The 17,603-nt window shown below is 39.0% G+C and overlaps 1 protein-coding gene across 1 annotated transcript in view; it reads right to left on the bottom strand.

The window, feature by feature from the left end:
* Positions 1-445: 445 nt before the first annotated feature.
* Positions 446-17,603, bottom strand: part of SNX10 (sorting nexin 10) — a 36,009-nt gene continuing 18,851 nt past the window's right edge. The window contains exons 3-7 of the mRNA XM_032109275.1: positions 15,648-15,734; positions 12,959-13,059; positions 12,276-12,374; positions 4,055-4,270; positions 446-3,612 (exon numbers count right to left, since the gene is read on the bottom strand). Coding sequence (XP_031965166.1) covers positions 3,534-3,612; positions 4,055-4,270; positions 12,276-12,374; positions 12,959-13,059; positions 15,648-15,734 — 582 coding nt within the window. The 3' untranslated portion in view covers positions 446-3,533. The remainder of the gene's footprint in view (positions 3,613-4,054; positions 4,271-12,275; positions 12,375-12,958; positions 13,060-15,647; positions 15,735-17,603) is intronic.

The following is a 17,603-nucleotide window of genomic DNA, read 5'->3' on the forward strand; positions in this document are numbered from 1 at the left end:
TTTCTGTTTTACAAGGCCACTTGAATTAATTTCTAAGGAGGTTTTGTTCCAGAAGGCAAAGAAGCGACTTAACCCGTTTTAGCGCATTTTTAACACGAAGCGGAGAATAATTGTGTCTTTCCTAAAGCGTTTAGGCCTTTTGTGAAAAGAATCAGCCTGAGACTGGAAATTAGCATTTACATTTTTGCAACCTTGCAAAAGCTAGGGAAGAAAGGTAAAGCCTCCGATCCTTAGCCCTGCGCCTAGTCCTGCAATTACAGGAAACAACACAGGGCCATGCAAGGTTTCTTCTTCCTACCCATACCGTGTATAACAAAGCAAGTCACAAACACTTTTTGTTTTAATAGTTCATAGTAATTACATAAAATTTAAATATTCATCTGGAAAACAAATTCAGTATGTCACCTGTCAAAAAAAGACATGGACACTGAAGTTTGTACTGTTCTACAGTGTGGGATTTAGAGTATAAATTTTCCTCAGTGCTTATAGAAATACACTGTGATGTAAACACCAATTTTCATTCCAAATACACCATCTTTCTGGAGTTCCTTTGCTATGTTCTTTGAAGAAAATTTAAAGAAGTGAAAACCCAAACACAACAGATTGTGTATGTATACACATTGTGTATATATATCTACACATATATATACACTACATATATGTATACATATATTTATATATATATAGACACATATTACAAAAATAACTGAAGAGTAAATTACACATGATAAGTCATGAAGTGATTAGGATATTGATATTGAAATAAAGGAAACCTTACTGTCAGGTTTAAACACGAGCTAGAAAGTAGTAACTTGTTTTATTTAATTACTTAAAAGCTTTTAAGAAATCATCATAAAAATGAGGATATAAAGTTATAAGCAAAAGATGAAGAAAAGCTTTTGAACGCAGAATTATTGCAATTAGATATAATGTAATCTGATTACTGCTTCTAATTTATAAATTAGGTATTATACTGTTTTTAAAAAGAAGCTAGCAGGAAATGTCAGCATTATTCAAAACTAAAAAATGAGAATCAAAATAGCAGCGGTCAACTGATCAAATTGTATGTCGTGTTGAAAAATTACCAAATCATTAAAGTAACAAAAGACATTAAAATTAATTTTTTTTAGCATTTACACTTGTAACAGTTACATTTAATGTTCCAATGAAACAAAATGCCTTAAAGCCTTCATATGTGGTTATATACAGCTGATACAGGAAGGAGACATACTAGAGAGCATGGAGTACTTTCCCTCCCCCATTACTAAGAAAAATTCCAGTAACACTAGCTACACAAACAACATTCAAAAGATAAATATTTGAACAAATTTCTGACAAAGCTGAGAAGAAAGATACAGTAGTCTTACATTTTTTTTTAACAGGATGCCGAAGAAAGTAAGAGAACAACAATAGAGCTATTAGAAAACAGATATTTATTTCAGAAACATCTTCATTTGGAAAACACTCGCTGGTATACTGATAAGCTCCTAGAATTAAAGAGTAAAATCAGCAACGAACGCTCTCCAAACCTTGTGTTTCTATAATTTTTGTCAGGTACTGAGGATGTGTTAGTAAGCCAGAACTGTAAAGTGCTTCAAGAGTTTAGCTCAGTCTTTTAAAGCAAAAGAAAAACCTACATTGTGTTAAATAAAAACATTAATACCCTTCTCAACATTATTCCAGTTTTTGGTTTTATATCTTTCCCATCTTTTAAATAAATTTGCTAAACAAATTTTTTTGTAATGTGCCATCTTAAAAAAAAATAGGAAAAAAAATCAAGTAATCCAAATCTCTCCCTGGCAATAACAGCTATTTTTTAAGCTGCTTTTAGTGATAACTTGTTGCTTTAATTAAAAGTTATCACTTTTACATTAAAAATAGCGTTGCTGCTAACTCACACACAAGCTGAGATGGTGAATAGATACATTTGTGCAATGCAGTAAGACTGAGCAAAAAGAAACATGGATATTTATCTTACAAAGTGCTACCGTCAACAAAATACAGTGGCTTAAAGTAGTTACCTAAGAGATGTTATTCTCAGGCTAATAAAACCTGTTTCTAAAATTACACATTCCCAGCTGGATGCTTTAAAAAAGCATGCCCACACATGTTTATGCTACCCCTTACTAGCTATTTAATAATCTATTGTTTCTGTAATTCACAGGTTTTAAATGCTCCTTCTTTGAAAGTAACCACAGAATTCTTAAAAAAGGAAAAAAAAATAAAAAAGGCATGTATGTATATCCATTTCTAGGCCGGTAACTACTGCACTGAAGTTAATGAGAGCTTTGCTAGGGTGATCAGACCCCCTAGCTCTTTTTAATAGCAGTTAAATGTCAAATACAAATACAACACCACAGTGAAACATATTCCTTTGACAGAATCTGGGACAAGACACTACGCAGCTGCTGTGAGCAATAAAGAGCAAAACTGACGTTTAATCAAAATAAGTGTTGGCGGTTAAGAAGTTGTGTTCAAGCCTGCCTTTTGTTTGTGAAAAAGTCAATATTCCAACGTGTTAACTACAGCCACAAAGATATCAGCAGCTCCTGTTACTCACAGAGAGTGGAGAGGGCCACATCCATGCAGGGTGTTAGAGCTGTGTGATTATCATAATCTCAGAGAGGGAGATACTCCCCATTTCAGCTGCTGAACTAAAACACCTCTACCAGCATCTTCAAATATAGATGCCTAAAGTTAAAGATGTTTGGTGAAATCCTGGCCCTAGCGAGCTCAATGCAAAATTCAGCCATTAGTTTCGATGGACCTCATCCAGGATTTGCACTGGGAATGAGTATCCATAATTCCCTGCGAGCTGAGAATCTCCAGCAAGCCTAGAAATTATGTAATTTTTATTTATATTTCTAAACTTCTAAGCAACCATGCTCAAGAATTTTTGCCTTCAGTACTTAGGCATGATAAAACCAGTCTTTCCATAAACATTACAGAAGGACCAGAGGAAGATGTATTTATATCTCAAATTGTCAGCAGCATACAGTTTGTACGAATGCTGTTTTGCTGATGTTGCTGAGCTACTTTAAAAGTGAGTACCTTGGTGGGGTGTGTAATTTCATCACCAATGTCAAATGACTGCTAAAGATGAAACTTCTCTGATGCAAATTACTAAAAGATGCTTTGAATATGTTTGATATGATATACCAACTTTTAAGATGAGGAATTAAGTTAGCTTTATTTTTCAAATCCGAGACGTGCACCCACTGACGGAAATATTTTAACTGCCACGTATGTCCGAAGAGCATGACTTACCCAATACTAAGATTTTAATAGTCACAAACACATAAATAGGTAGCATGTAGACCTGCATCAAGATACATTAAAAAAAAAAAAAAAATCACCAAAAAGATAGTATTGAGGTCTGTTTTCAATATTTTGTAAGGACATATGGTTGCATTAATGATGGGTCTTTTAGGTACACATTACCAGACAGCCCTGTTTGTGAGGTACACGTAACCAGTAAACAAAGCAGAAACTGCTCTGTACTGTCCTTAAGATAGCAATACAGGAAGGATTTTTCATGATTCTTCAGAAGCTGGGCTTGCTTTACATCCGCATGAAATGCTGTCATCACTAGGTCTGAGCCCGGAGGATGAACTGCAGAAAAGGGGAGAGGGGGGGAGAAAAAAAAAAAAATAAAAGGAGGAAATTGGTTTTCACAACACACTCAAAGCCTGAGTAACAGAGAAGAACTTTAATTATCTCCAGTCACAAAGAGAGACAGGAAATTTGGACTTTTAATTAGCCATTTGGAGTGCAGTTGGATATTTTTTTAGCAAGATAATTTAAACGCGAATAATTCAAGTCTGACTAAATGAAATTCACATAATCAGAATGCAGATAATTGAATTTCTACTGCATTCATTAATTCAGTGTGGAGGTGTGTGTGAAGACTTCTATGATGAGCTGTCACAGCTCAATAAAATCTCAGTCAATTAATTTTTTCATTATCTTAGTATTACATCAACAAAAAAGTGAAGCATGTGCGTGTGTATGTATGGATATATAATCTCAGAAAGTAAGGATATACGGAAATCACCTCTCTGAATCAGAGTCTGCATCGTTTTTTCCTTTTTTTCTCTCTTCATCTTCTATAGGAAAACGTCTGTTCAGAGAGGCGAAACTGTGAATCGCATCAGCAACAGAGTATTTGGTCTGTCCAGACACACAGGCCTCCATATCTTCTGGGCTTAGCTGAGTCTGTAAGAAGAGGTGAAGCCTACTATCTGAAAGCAGTAACGCATCTTGTAGGATCCTGGAAAAAGAAAAAAAAGGCAAATGCTTATATATAACCTGCACACACACACACACACACACATTCTAAAGTGTTTTCCCAGAACAAATTCTAAACGATGTCCTGCTTTTAAAGTTTTCAGATGAATCCTAAATCAGTAACAGAAGGCAATGAACATATTAAAATGATTAGGTGCGTGTTACTTTCTTATTACATTATTTGGAATTTTAGGTGAGTAAAAACATGAAGCTAATAGTTAGGCACATCTGCTATTAGAATAACTTCAAGGACATTTCTTCCATTTAACCATCTGCTATTACCACATGGATCAATTAATGATTTTTAGGCAGTTGGAGGCATATACTCTTACAAAATTTGGTCTTTTTTTTTAATAGCCAAACTTTTATAAAAATTACAAGTCACCGATTTGTTTGGTGGAATAAAGAAGTGTGTAGAGGGACAGTGAGTAGGCAGAACAGACTTCATGCACATGCAACATCAGGACTTTGGAATACCTGTTAACAACTGAGCCAACACTACCCAAAATTATTTACACTGTTAAAAATATGCACATATTTGAGCTAGAATGAAAATGTTAATACCAAACACTGATTTTAATTTACATGCAGATAGTTTTCAGAGACTCTTAAATTTTATTTAATTCCTGCTATTATTTTCAAAAACCACTTTTAAAATTTGGTTTATATAGATTTTAAATTAAGTCTCCAAATAAATTTAGCACAGAGTATTTACTTAAAACCCACGACAGTAAACAAAATACAATACATTCCAGTAACACAGAAAGTTGTAGAGAGACTTTTTCAAGGCCTGAGAATTGAGGATCATCATCACTATATTTAAAGAAAAGATATGCAACTTTTCTTCAACATTTCTTTAAAGAAGAAATTCTTTACTATGCAAATCCTAGAATGATTAACAAGAAACTTTTTAAATTTGTGTGTGTCTTTTTACTCATGTAATAAAGACATCAGAAGCTATGACCATGCCAAAGAATGCTCCACAGAAAATTATTTAAATATCTTTAACGCTACTCAGAGTCAATATTTACCTATTTATACCCATTTAGGTTATAGTTTTTACCAAAAAAAAGTCATTGATGTGCAACAGGAAACAAGAGATGACATTAATGTAAGAACTAGTAAGAGCAGAAAGAAATACTGCATTTTAAAGGTACTCTGACTAAAATGAAAAGTGTAACTGATTAGTTCCTTCTCTTGAATAAGATTAATGGTGTGTTTGGACTGTAATGTTTTAAACACAAATACGTTCTGAAAACTGTTCTCTAAAGCAGCCAACATTACAATAACATTTAATAAACACACAAAAGGATTTCTGGCTTCATTCAAGCCTATAAAAATCTGACAAATTAAAACAAGTAGTAAGAGATCTCCACATGAAACCACGAGATACTTGTGTGCGTGCCCATTTCACTTGCCTAGGTGAACACACACACAGTCTCAACCACTAAACTCCAACTCCGACACCTTCCAATGAGGAAATGTCTCCAACAACCCTAATGATCTACCAGGTGCAGGTGAAATTGAGTCTCAGAAAGACCAGATTCTGCTGAAGTTCGAAATAAGCACACTTTCATACCTAAAGAAAGCCTTTTTAATGCAGTCCAAATTCTTGCAGTTTTAATAGCAAATAGACATCTGTAAAATCAATGGTGTAATGTATTAATAGACAGGAAAAGTTCTTTGTAGTCTAAAGGCCAGCAAAGACTGTGTAAAAATGATTCAAAACAGAATTTACAGGTCCACACACCTTGACAGCAACAGCTTCATGATTACAGTTCGAAAAGCCATCATTCAGCAGCCACTAAAAGAGGATTTCAGCCTTGACTCTTGATACACCCACATTCCAAACAAAGACAAACATTGCAACAAAAAGTAGAAGTATCATTCCAGACAATAAATCCGCTTTTATAGTTTATGCAGTTGGGGAGTAAATATTCTCCTCCTACTTCTCTTAAAAAGAAAAAAAAAAAAAAAAAGAAAAGAAAAACAAAAAGAAAAATAATGTGCTGGAGTTTCCTGTAGAGTAACTACAGTTACAGTTTTTTCCAGTTTTTCCAGGCACAATGAGGGGATGCACATTCCTGCAATTCTAATATTTGCGTGTCTAATGCCAAGTAACACAGCAAAAAGCCAAGTCATTAAATTCTGTGAATGGCATTTAGTTTCACAAATTTTCCTCTTGCTGCACCTTCAAAAGTTTCCTGCCAACCAGTGAAAACACGAGTAACTAACTGTTCATGAGATTACACTACACTTACAGCTCTGTTGCTGTTTGAAATGTATTTTATTTTCTTTATAAAATAACGGGTAATCTTTAAAATTGATTTTAGATGGTTTGAGGCATTACACCAGAGAAGTAATGAGCACTAATGTCAATGATATTGGACACAAATTCATTTTAGCTTTATTTCATGTCCAGTACAATTCTGCTAAGCCTTGAACTGCTAAAGCACTGTTATTAACTCGGCAGTAACCTAACACATGGAACAGCAAACAAAAGTGATAAGAGTACAGACTGATCAGGACCTCAAGGCTACTGTCCTTTTTCTGCAGCTATAATTCAATTTCCAATTTTACTTTACATTGGACTCATTATTTCACAGTAATTTTCTTTTCTGCTTCGTAGTGCCATCTGGAGGTGAAGGGAGTGAAGAGAAACCAAGGTGCAGAAATGGAAAGATGTTCATAAAGCTAATCATACCCACACTCATATACTCATATATTGTGTGTGTGTGTTCACTATGTGTTCACATTGAGACCAAACACTCAGTGCATTTTGCAAGTCATTTAAAACCATTTTGAAATCAAATATACAAACACCTTTTACCTGGCCGTACCCTTGAAGAATTTGTTTTCTCTTAATTAAAAAATAACTCCTGCTTTTCCTGCCCCCTCTAAACCAACAGGTTAGACTGCTTTTTAATTGCATGCTTCAAGCAATCAAACTGAAAAATAAATTCTGCACTACCCATAGGTGTTATGCTTTCCTGTTCAAAATACTCTTTCTTCAAGGGAATACCCATACATTTGTCACCAGATGGTACTAGTAGTATTAAGTGCTGGTATAGCAGTTGCTCTCTGGGGCTTTCACTGTCCTGGGGTCTCACTGTGTGAAGGGTTGTACATTTAAAAAGTAGACCTGGCTTCAAGGACTTAAAAATAAAAATTACGAACCACCGCTTACAAATGAAAAAGGCAAGAGGAAGGGAGGAGTGTCACAACATTACTACTCTGATGTCTTCGCAGAGACTGGACGCGTGCGCAGTCTCGACACAACCGGCAGCACTCCCAGTGCTTCTTCAACACTTTCACTGCAGCCAGTGCCAGGCAGGGCTGTGGTTACAGTGATGTAAATCAGCACTCGCTGCCACTGCGCTAATGGAAGAGTCACGGCTCACGGTAATAATTCCTATAAACTGACTGAGCACATTTAAGAGAACAACAGACCTTCTATGCACGCCTGGAAGAAGAAGGAAAGGCTAAACCCTGCAAGTCTTGATCCCATCAGTAGTCATTACTTGTCAGAGATCTCACTCCTCTTGGCCAGATTGCTCACATGCACAATGACTACTTATGTGATTAAGGGGGCTGCAGGATAAGGCTCTACATTAGAATTAGAGATAATAATTTTTTATTCACAGCCACGTGAATCCTTGTTTGTAAGCTTTCAGTAAATGCTTGTGATCTCTAGACCTTTAAATAAGCAAGGCTGAAAATCATCACTTCACAACCAGAAGAAATAATGTCATTTTTGAGGAAATGCTGGATACTATATGAGGAATATTTCTCTTTTCCTGTGTTATGGCAAAAATATTTACAAAAGACAAAACGTGTTTTTTCTTATTTGGACAAAGTCCAAAATCTGGTTTTCTTCAACATGATTTTATTAGGTATATTATACACTGTTCTGCTGGAGGAAAACAACATATGGCTGAGCAGTACAACTTAATCCTAACTAAAGATTTCCTGTATCTACTGTAACCTAATACAATGACAGATGCACACTTGAATGTGTGTGGAAGGTTAACACTCCGATTTTGTTTTCGACAAATTTACTCTGCCCGTTTACATCAGATCACGAGAGCAAGGGAAAAACCCAAGGAGCTGAGAGGCGGGGGATGACAGCCTGTGCTGTGGTGCCCTCTATTGAGCATCCAGTCCCTCAGCCCCAGCCCACACCAAACAAAGCCCCAGTTTCCTCTTTAAAAAAGCTGACTGTGTTTCCTCCTTCACTTTTTATAAGGGAGGAAATGTTACTGATATCAAGCAACTGTGAAGCAACTGTTGGGTATGTGATAATGCGTGCGGTTAGGAGATGATTAAGCGACACGTGCCTGCTGCACATTATTCCCTCACCAGATAGGAAATACCAGCAAGGCTCCACTGGAGAGAGCCAACCTGCCACTCCTTGGCCACTTGCCCAAGGTGGTTCCACCTGCCCTACAACTGCTGATGCTCCTGCCTGAGCCCCTGGCAGGGGCAAGCTGGCATCCATCCCTTTTGGAGCCAGTCTCCCAGTTTCCACATCCCCGAGACAGCACCCAGTGGAGACACCTCCAGAAGAGACCTCTGACCCTGCACCAGCTGCTGCTTGTGGGACTGCAGTGGGAAAGGCAAGGAGGTGGGAACAAAGGGGCAAAACACCAGACACCTTCAGAAAATGGCTCTGCCTTAGGCAGATGAACTTTGGGTGGCTTGCTCACTCCAGCACCCAGCAAGCCCAATGCATGGCCCTCTGGAGCAGCAACACTGTGGATGCCCTCTATCCCCGGTGGATCCAAGCATTTCCTTTCTCAAAACTCTTAGTATGTCTTTCACTCCATCATAAACTGCATATCTGAAAAGTAATTGAAGAGTAATCCTTCTCCCTAAATCACATAAATTTTTGGGATCCAACTATATTAAATATATAAAAAAAAAAAAAGTCATCAATTGAACTCAACTTCATTCAAAATGTCTTTGTTAATTAGTTTTCTCATGAGCAAACCCAAATGGTCTTCTGTGAAGGCAATCTAAATCCCAGTGTTAGACATACACATCTACAAAGGGATGAAAGCAAAGAGGATCTTCCAAAAGCTAAAATTATAACACACTGTTTTAATTTTGACCTCTAGTTTAAGAATAAACTTTTCCTGTAAATTTACAGGCATCCCCAAAGGACAAGGATACTTAGCAGGAAAAACACATAATTTTCCTTATTCTTACAAAGTAATTCATAATTGAAAAGGGGCTAGAGCTGACTTCCGTTAATGCAAATGGCCTCTTGAAATATTAAATTATGCCCAGACAAGAAGTGAGCTTTACAGCTCTTCATCACTCAGAGATAATAACCTGTAAGACAAGTAGATCTTACCCTGCATTTGTGCAGTAAAACCAAATCAAAATGGGACACCTGTTCCCAGATTTCACCAAAGTCTAGTGCTTAACTTCCCAGCTGTTGGCCGAATTCTTACTCTACTGTGCTCAGCATGGAGAGGCTTCACAAAGGCTCTAAGTGTGCACTATGCCCTGTGCTAACTCACCCTGGAGTGGGAAGTGAGGAAGGACAAGAGAACTCTGTAGCCATCCACATATAGGCAATATGGAAGTGTTCCCAGGGCCAGAAGCTGAGCACTAGAGAGCCTCCAGCTGCTCAATCCTTGCTTCTCAGGCATGCGGCTCCTGCACAGGCAGGCACTACAGCAATCTGGTCATACAGCAGCAGGCACAGGGCACAAACCAAGATGCTGTAAGATCTAAATCCCCTCTTCAGAGATGTCTTGGATGCTGATAACACCTGGGATTCCTGCATCACAGGTGGGCATTTAAAAATGTTACCTGCAAACCTCTCCCAAGACAGGTCCATGCAGACTTGAATCCCATTTCTTCCCACTGCCACAAAGAAACACCAGTAGGACTGTGAGCTTGTGCACAGTGACTGCTGTCATTGCTGGGCTGAATGGAGCTCTCAGCTTTGCAGTTTTCGGTTATGCCTCCTCTCTAATGTATCAGAAAGGTCCTGCTGCATCTGGCATTGCCACCCCACAGAATGTGTAGCATCCAGACCCAGAGCTTCAGTAAACTCAAGTGCTTATATTATACACAATATATATGTAACATATGCATATTGTACATATAAAACTTACATATATACAGAATACATGTGTATATTTACACACATATGTATATTATACCTGTATATTATACACAGGTGTATATATATTTATTATACATTCATTCTTGTTAGGGAGTTCCACATGTTCAATTTCAGAGAAAAAAAATCATAACCTTTGGCTCAGAGTCATAAAATGGGGGGGAAGCATCATGGCAGTGTCGCTGAGCCAATAGGAAGGTGCCTTCTGTGAGCAGCAGCACACCGGGGCCAGCCAGCAGAGGGCAATGGTACAGCACATAAGCTGCCAGGCCAATACATCTCAACGCAAGCCCTGAAAATTCCCTCCAACTACTCCCCAGGGCTGAGAGAAAGCTGACACTCTTCTAGCACTCAAGTTCAAACATTTAAATCATTACCTTACAACTGAGTTCCCTCTTTTCCCACTTCTGGACTAACAGCAGCATGGTGAAATACTCCACATTCTGTCCTTGTCTACAAGCTACAGTCATCCACAAGACTGGAGCATGAGGATGTGTTTTAAGATAATCTACCTTTCTGTTTTGCCTTTTGAAGTGCAGACAGTGTTTGTAAACATTTCTGATGCTGATATACCATATCTTGCTACCAGAATGGCCTCTTTGCCATTTTAAAATGAGAGCATTTTTTTGAAATGCACTACTCCATGGGGCAGCACAGCTAAGATAGAACTGCTCAGACTCAGAAACCTAAGCTACCACACTCTTCATTATCACTGACATGCTTTTAGGAGCACAGCTCTTCCATTTCACTGCTTCTCTTTCCTGAGGTGCAAAAATACTCTAATCCTTTTCTGCTTTCTCTTCCCTGTCTCACATGCCTTCAGCCAATATTTATTGGCTGACCTTTTGGCCATAGATCCTATATAACTGCATACAGAATATTATTCCTGCAGCAGTTAGCTGTCCCTGCCTTCAGCTGCTAAGCCTAACAAATATACCTCAGGACCAATGATTTGTTGTCTCTTAGGGGAGGCTTATAATACATTGACTGGAAAGATGAATAGTCTCTACTTGCAGTGTTTCACCATGCCCTTACCCCGAGCAGCAGCTAACAACAGCCAGCAGAGGTACACACAGCTCCTGCCCCAGCAGCTGTGAGCAGCCTGTTCTCACACCAGCAGTGCCAGGGCACTACAAGAAAGGCAGAAAAAAAGCAGAAAATTACACCAAAAGGGGCTCAGCCACTACAGAAGGTGAAGTGGTCACAGCAGTGGGACTCAGGGATGCAGTACTGAAACTCATACAGTACTCCCTTGTAATGCAGGTCAGACTCTAGCTAAGCCTGATGAACGATTTTACACAGATTGCATCTACACTGAAAATGGTCACAGCTGCTAGAGCTTGCTTATGTTAGTGGGACTAGTAAACAAAGTAATTTGCATTATAGGAAAGCTCTGTGTTAGGAGATCTCACTAGAGAATTTTCCCAGGCTCACAGAAGTTTAGCCCACAAAGACACTGATTTTCCATGAACATAAAGGGGGGGGGGGGGGGGGGGGGGGCTTTCTTCTTTGTACAAGAGCATCTAGCTCATTATTGAAAGCTAGAAATAGCATCACAGTGAAAGATCTCCCAACCTTAGTATGCAATTGCAACGTGATTTAAATCTAAACGTATTATCTATAATCAGTGCAATGAAACACAATGGAAAAGCCCCAGCTGAAGTCTCCTTATAACCAATAGAGCTGAAGTCACGTGTATGAATTATGACAGCGCAAGTAAGAAATATAGCTAAACGTGTAGCACGTACAGATGACCACACGGTGGCTCTCAAGTACCAGAGATGAGCTATTTTAAACCAGGAATTGATGACCTCATAAAAATCCCAACATCTCTAGGATAGGCTGTACTCACTTTTCCAGGAATTCTTGCAGACCCTGACGGCGATGGTCCACGTGATGAGGATTGTTCATATTGAAAAAGGGATTTTTAGATGGCAGTTCAGGTAGCTGTCTTTATAAACAGGAAAAAAATACACAGTTAAAACCAAATGTGAAACAGCAGAGAAAAATGCAGTAAGCAAATGCCAACCCCAAGCATGTGAAAATCATGGGTCATGTTCCAGAAGCTCTTGAAATCAATTTGGGAACACAGAGGTGAGAAACTGAAGGGCTTCTCACACACCTCAAAAGGGAAAATAAATTAATCTGATTTTTCTGGTCCAGTTGTTAAGCCTGCATCCATGTCTGGCTGGGTGTCTTATGGTGCTTGCAAGACCTAAGCAAACTAAAGAAGAACAAAGAGGAGGTACGAGCACCTACACTAGATTGTTATTTCTTCTACCTCTGCATAGCAAAAGAAAATACAGACCAAGTCTTACAAATTAGAGGGGGGCTCACCAAGCAAAGGCTATCAGTACAAAGCACATTCTTCTGGGTCTAAAGCACATAAAATGCATTGTACAGAATAAACTTGTGCTAGTAAGAAACACAGGATACTTTCCAGATCTGATTTCTGTAGTTCTCCGGATTAAGATGAAACAATCCTTCCCTCCATGACTGACAGATTATTAAATAGCCATATATAAACTTGCTCACATAAGCACTGCATTGCTCTGAAGCCTCTGCCGGAGCCAAACAAATTCTCGAAAGCGTCGTCTAACACAGGATGTTTTCCTTGTAAAGCATATACTGTTTGTCTGTTGGGAAATAAAACACAATTATTTTGCAAATCAGCTTAAGCTGAAGCGCAGGCATGGTATTAAAAACACATCCAAGATGTTATACTGATGCCTGAGACACCAATGGAAAGCTTGACATTAATTCAATTCATGTTAAGGATGGTGCTTTACCTCAGGCAGGACTGGTGACAGCTGCTACTGCTTCTCAGGGAAACATTTTTCATTGCTTTCTTTTTAAAAGCAAGAGATTTGGATTACAGTGCAATTTACAGTAACAGGAAAAACAGACCTCAAAAAAAGGTTTCAGTAGATAACATCAATCTTTGCAGGGGGAAAGGATCATCTTTAGCTATTCTAGTTACCATCCTGCAAACAGCTACACAGAGTTTTTCCTGTGCGCAGTCCCACTTAAATCAAAGAAACCAATGCGACTGCTCTCCAAGTATCAGCAGTTGGAAATTTTCCCACAGAACACTATCTGTTCACTAGGAAAATGACAATTCATCAAAAGAGAAACAATATGTGGAAATTAAATACTTTTGCCAAATTTTCCCATGGAGCATGCATTTAGATGAAATGCCACATACCAGACAGGACTCCATTAGAAAACTGCCTGCAGTCCAGCCCACCCTACCCTCCCTGCCTGCCAGGAGCCATAACTCCAGCCAGCCACAAGATGCAGACTGTAGAGAGCACAAAGATGACAGCCTTCTGGAATAGAGGAGCACCCAGGATACCACACAGTTTAAAAAGATAAATGCTCTAAGAGCTGGGTAGAAGGGGAACTCAGCTGCCCTAAAATACAGGCAGACACAATACTTTGAGTCCACTGAGAAGTCTGTGTGGGAGGACTGACCTAGGGATTGGTCTCCAAAAGCCCTGGCACTGTGGTGGCAGGAAGCTGAGTTGATGCTTAACGGCTTCAGAGATGCCCAGTGCTGGATCATGTAACACTGTATGCTGGGTTTGTTGGGGGAGAGCTAATTTTCTTCACAGTGGCTGGGGCTGTGTCTTGGATCTGTGCTGAAAACACTGTTGGTAACACAGGGATGTTTTTGTTACTGCCAAGCAGTGCTTGCACACAGCCAACGCCTTTTCTGCTCCTCACCCCACCCCACCAGTGAGCAGGCTGGGGGTGCACAAGGGGTTGGGAGGGGACACAGGGAGGACAGCTGATCCCAGCTGACCAAAGGGATGCTCCATACCATATGGCATCATACTCAGAAATAAACTAGGGTGGAGGTTGGCTGGGGACTGCCACGGCATTGGTTACTCGGTGCTGAGCATATGTTTTCATTTGCATGGCTTGTCTTTCTACAGTTTTATTTATTTTTCTGTTTTTCTTATTAGTATTGTTATTATTATTGTTTAATGTTATTATTAATGTTACTACTACATTTTGATTATTAAACTGTTCCTATCTCAACCCACAAGTTTTCTCTCTTTTACTGCCCTGCAATTCCCTTCCCTCCATCCTGCTGGTGGGACAGGGGGGATGTGAGCAAGCAGCTGTGTGGTGCTTAGTTGCTGGCTGGAGTTGAATTATGACACATTTGATCTAAACAACATCTCCTCAACTTAGCAATTGCTGAGAAAGCCTTAATACACTTTTATTCAGAGGCACTGATGTCTGTGAAACAGTAATACAGCACCCACCCTGCCAAATCTACAGAATTTCTATTTGCCAGAAATGAAAAATGCAATTTCTTTGGAACCAGTACTTGAAGCACATTGCAAACTTGAAAGTTTCACAACTCTGATTGCCACACAGGAGAGAAATACTTGTCACACAGACATTTAATAAGTCATCATTTGACTGCTTGCTCTCCTACACTAACTGCTTAACTCTTCCACAAAGGAAGGAAATGCTTTCAGTCTTGTGCCAAACATTAACCATATAACTGCTGCTCTCAAATACCTTTATTTTACACTGCAGTTAAAATCCCTGGATCTAGATTTGGCGAATTAGGGTAACGCCTTCCATATGTCATCCACCAAAGAACAATCAACAAAACAAAATTATATATAGGATGGATTTAAGGCACAAAACCACCATAATTACAAGTGCACTCCCATTAACATACGGTGGACTACAACCATAAACCCAAATGCAATTACTTCACACATCCAAGGACCACTAAAGTAGCATAATATGAATGTCAAGGTACACTGAAAACAACCACATTGCAGCAACCAAATAACTTGGCAAAAAGAACTGAGGAGAATTTAAAGTGCAAATAACCAGATAATTACTTGAAGAGAAAGTTGTTTTCCCATGAATACCTGAACATTCTTCTGTAATGGTTAAGATATCACTGACTGTAACAGTCTTCTAGCTGGTAAGTAAAGCTAAGAATCATCAGTTGCAAGACATTGTGGAATGCACAAGTGAACACATAAGGTTCAACCCCAGCTCTGCCAGACCTACTACATGGCCATTGGCAAACCCACCTTACCTGTTCCACTGCAACTCTGTTGTTGAAAAAGAATAATAGCCCCCAGCATCCCAGAAGCAGAAATTCCATTTATATCCCAAAGACAATCCTGGCTTGGACAGAAACAGCAATAAGAGCCCAAAGAATCTGTTCTGATATTTTTATACTTACATGAATAAATATCTCATAGTCTATGTAAGAATGCCACGAGTCTTCTTTCTGTATCCTGGGGTCTCGCACCAAGACAGTTACAAACTCCTGTAAGTGCATAATAAAAATCAAGCAATTAATTTCAGAAGACAAAGACAGCCCTAAATACTCTCTTGATTGTTCTGCTGTTCCACAAACTACTGAGTCAGATTAAAAGCTGAACTGCTGTTTTATTGAATTTTGCAACCCTATAAATGGAGAAGCAAAAAGCAATGAATCATCTAAGATACACCACATGTCTGGGAAAGTCCCTGCCAAACTGCTAGCTGAAAAGGAGTATTTCAGATTAAGTAACACTGTGAGAAGTCATACATGTTTCATGCATGGGAGATGCGATCTTGGTAGCGACAAACTGAAAACCTTACATTCTAAGTCACACATGTAAAGGAGAACAAGGCAGGTATTTTAGGCTTTCCCACATTTGTAATCCACACTGACAAAGAGTACAGCTGAAGATGTGGCACTGGGGCATTTCTGTTCCAGTCTGCCCATCAATCTGCCCAACGAATCAACACAGCTATACTGCAAAGCATAATTTCTCATTTTGAGGGGACAATCATATAGAGTATTAGTTGTAGAAGATGTCATATCTAGCTTACTTCCTTGTAATTTCTACATTTATGTAATAATTTAGAGGGATCCCAAAAGAGAGCGAGAGAGAGGGCCTGCAGATGTTACTGTAATGTAACTGGGCATCACTAATGGGAATTGGAAGAGACTGAAGAATGAAATGTTTCTGAATACCCTCAGCTAATGATCAAAATTTTGTTGTAGAAAAAAACAAAACCAAACCAAACGCGAAAATCCTGATAAATCTGTATATTCATACTAGGATGGAAAATATTCCTTTAAAATACAAAGGTCAAAAGTGTGCTTAAATACCTGCTACTTCTGGAGCAAATACACAGGCTGCCCTACTCCAGTTTCTTAAATAAACTATTCACCCCAAAAGCTAAGCCAACCACTTGGCAAAGACTAAAAGAAAAGCGTATCACTTTAAGCTGTAGATATATTCCTCCTGAGAGGAAGGCACTGCACAAGATCTCCAGGTACAGAAATCGACTGTGGGAGGAATGACAGTGTCTCTGGTAAAAACCATGCTTTTTTTAGTACATATTTGCATAAATCAAGAAATCTTGAACCAGAAAGTTCTCAAAATCTGTCTTCCTATGCCCAAACCAAAGACATCAGAAATAAAAGCCTTACTCTTCAGCCAAATCTTCTCCCCTGACACACACTTCCATGTACCACCACTGCAAACCTTCAGTGGACTGACAGGAGAGCAACAACAACCTTGGTAGGCCAAGATACACTTTTTCCTGAACAGCCATTGCACTCTGTACGTAGCAGGGAGGCATTCAAGGTCTGGATTAAATAATTTTCCTCTCTGATTTTCAGGTGTTACTGCTTCAGAGATGGGGAGCCTCTGGTCTGATGGCTGGACACAGCCTTTGGTTTTATGTCACCTTAGCCCGGCTCCTGGTCCCAGGGGTGCTTTCTGTATAATTGGTGGTTACCCTTCTAGTGAGTATCATGAACACCTTGCCAAAGAAAGCACATTTGAAAGGTTCCTGCTACGTCTGATGCTTCCTTCCTCGCTGAGGAGCACTGGAGGGCCAATTCTCCCCTGCAGCTCTTTAACCCCAGCCAGCATGACACAAGAGGAACAAATGAACAAGAGCTTTAATCATTTCTACCAGCTGAGGGTCATGCCTTTACTTTTACAAAAACACTAGTGGGACATATGAGGAAGTTATTTCTGCTCCAGAGAAGATCATGAGCAATGTGCTGAACACAGGAGAGGGAAACCATTTTTTTGGTTGTTTTTCTCCACCTGCTTTCCTGTCTATAATATTTACCACAAACAGATAGATAGATAGGGCATACTTTCAGATCCACTGTACCATCTTTTAATGT

Source organism: Corvus moneduloides, chromosome 1, assembly GCF_009650955.1.
Source record: "Corvus moneduloides isolate bCorMon1 chromosome 1, bCorMon1.pri, whole genome shotgun sequence".
Lineage (NCBI taxonomy): Eukaryota > Metazoa > Chordata > Aves > Passeriformes > Corvidae > Corvus > Corvus moneduloides.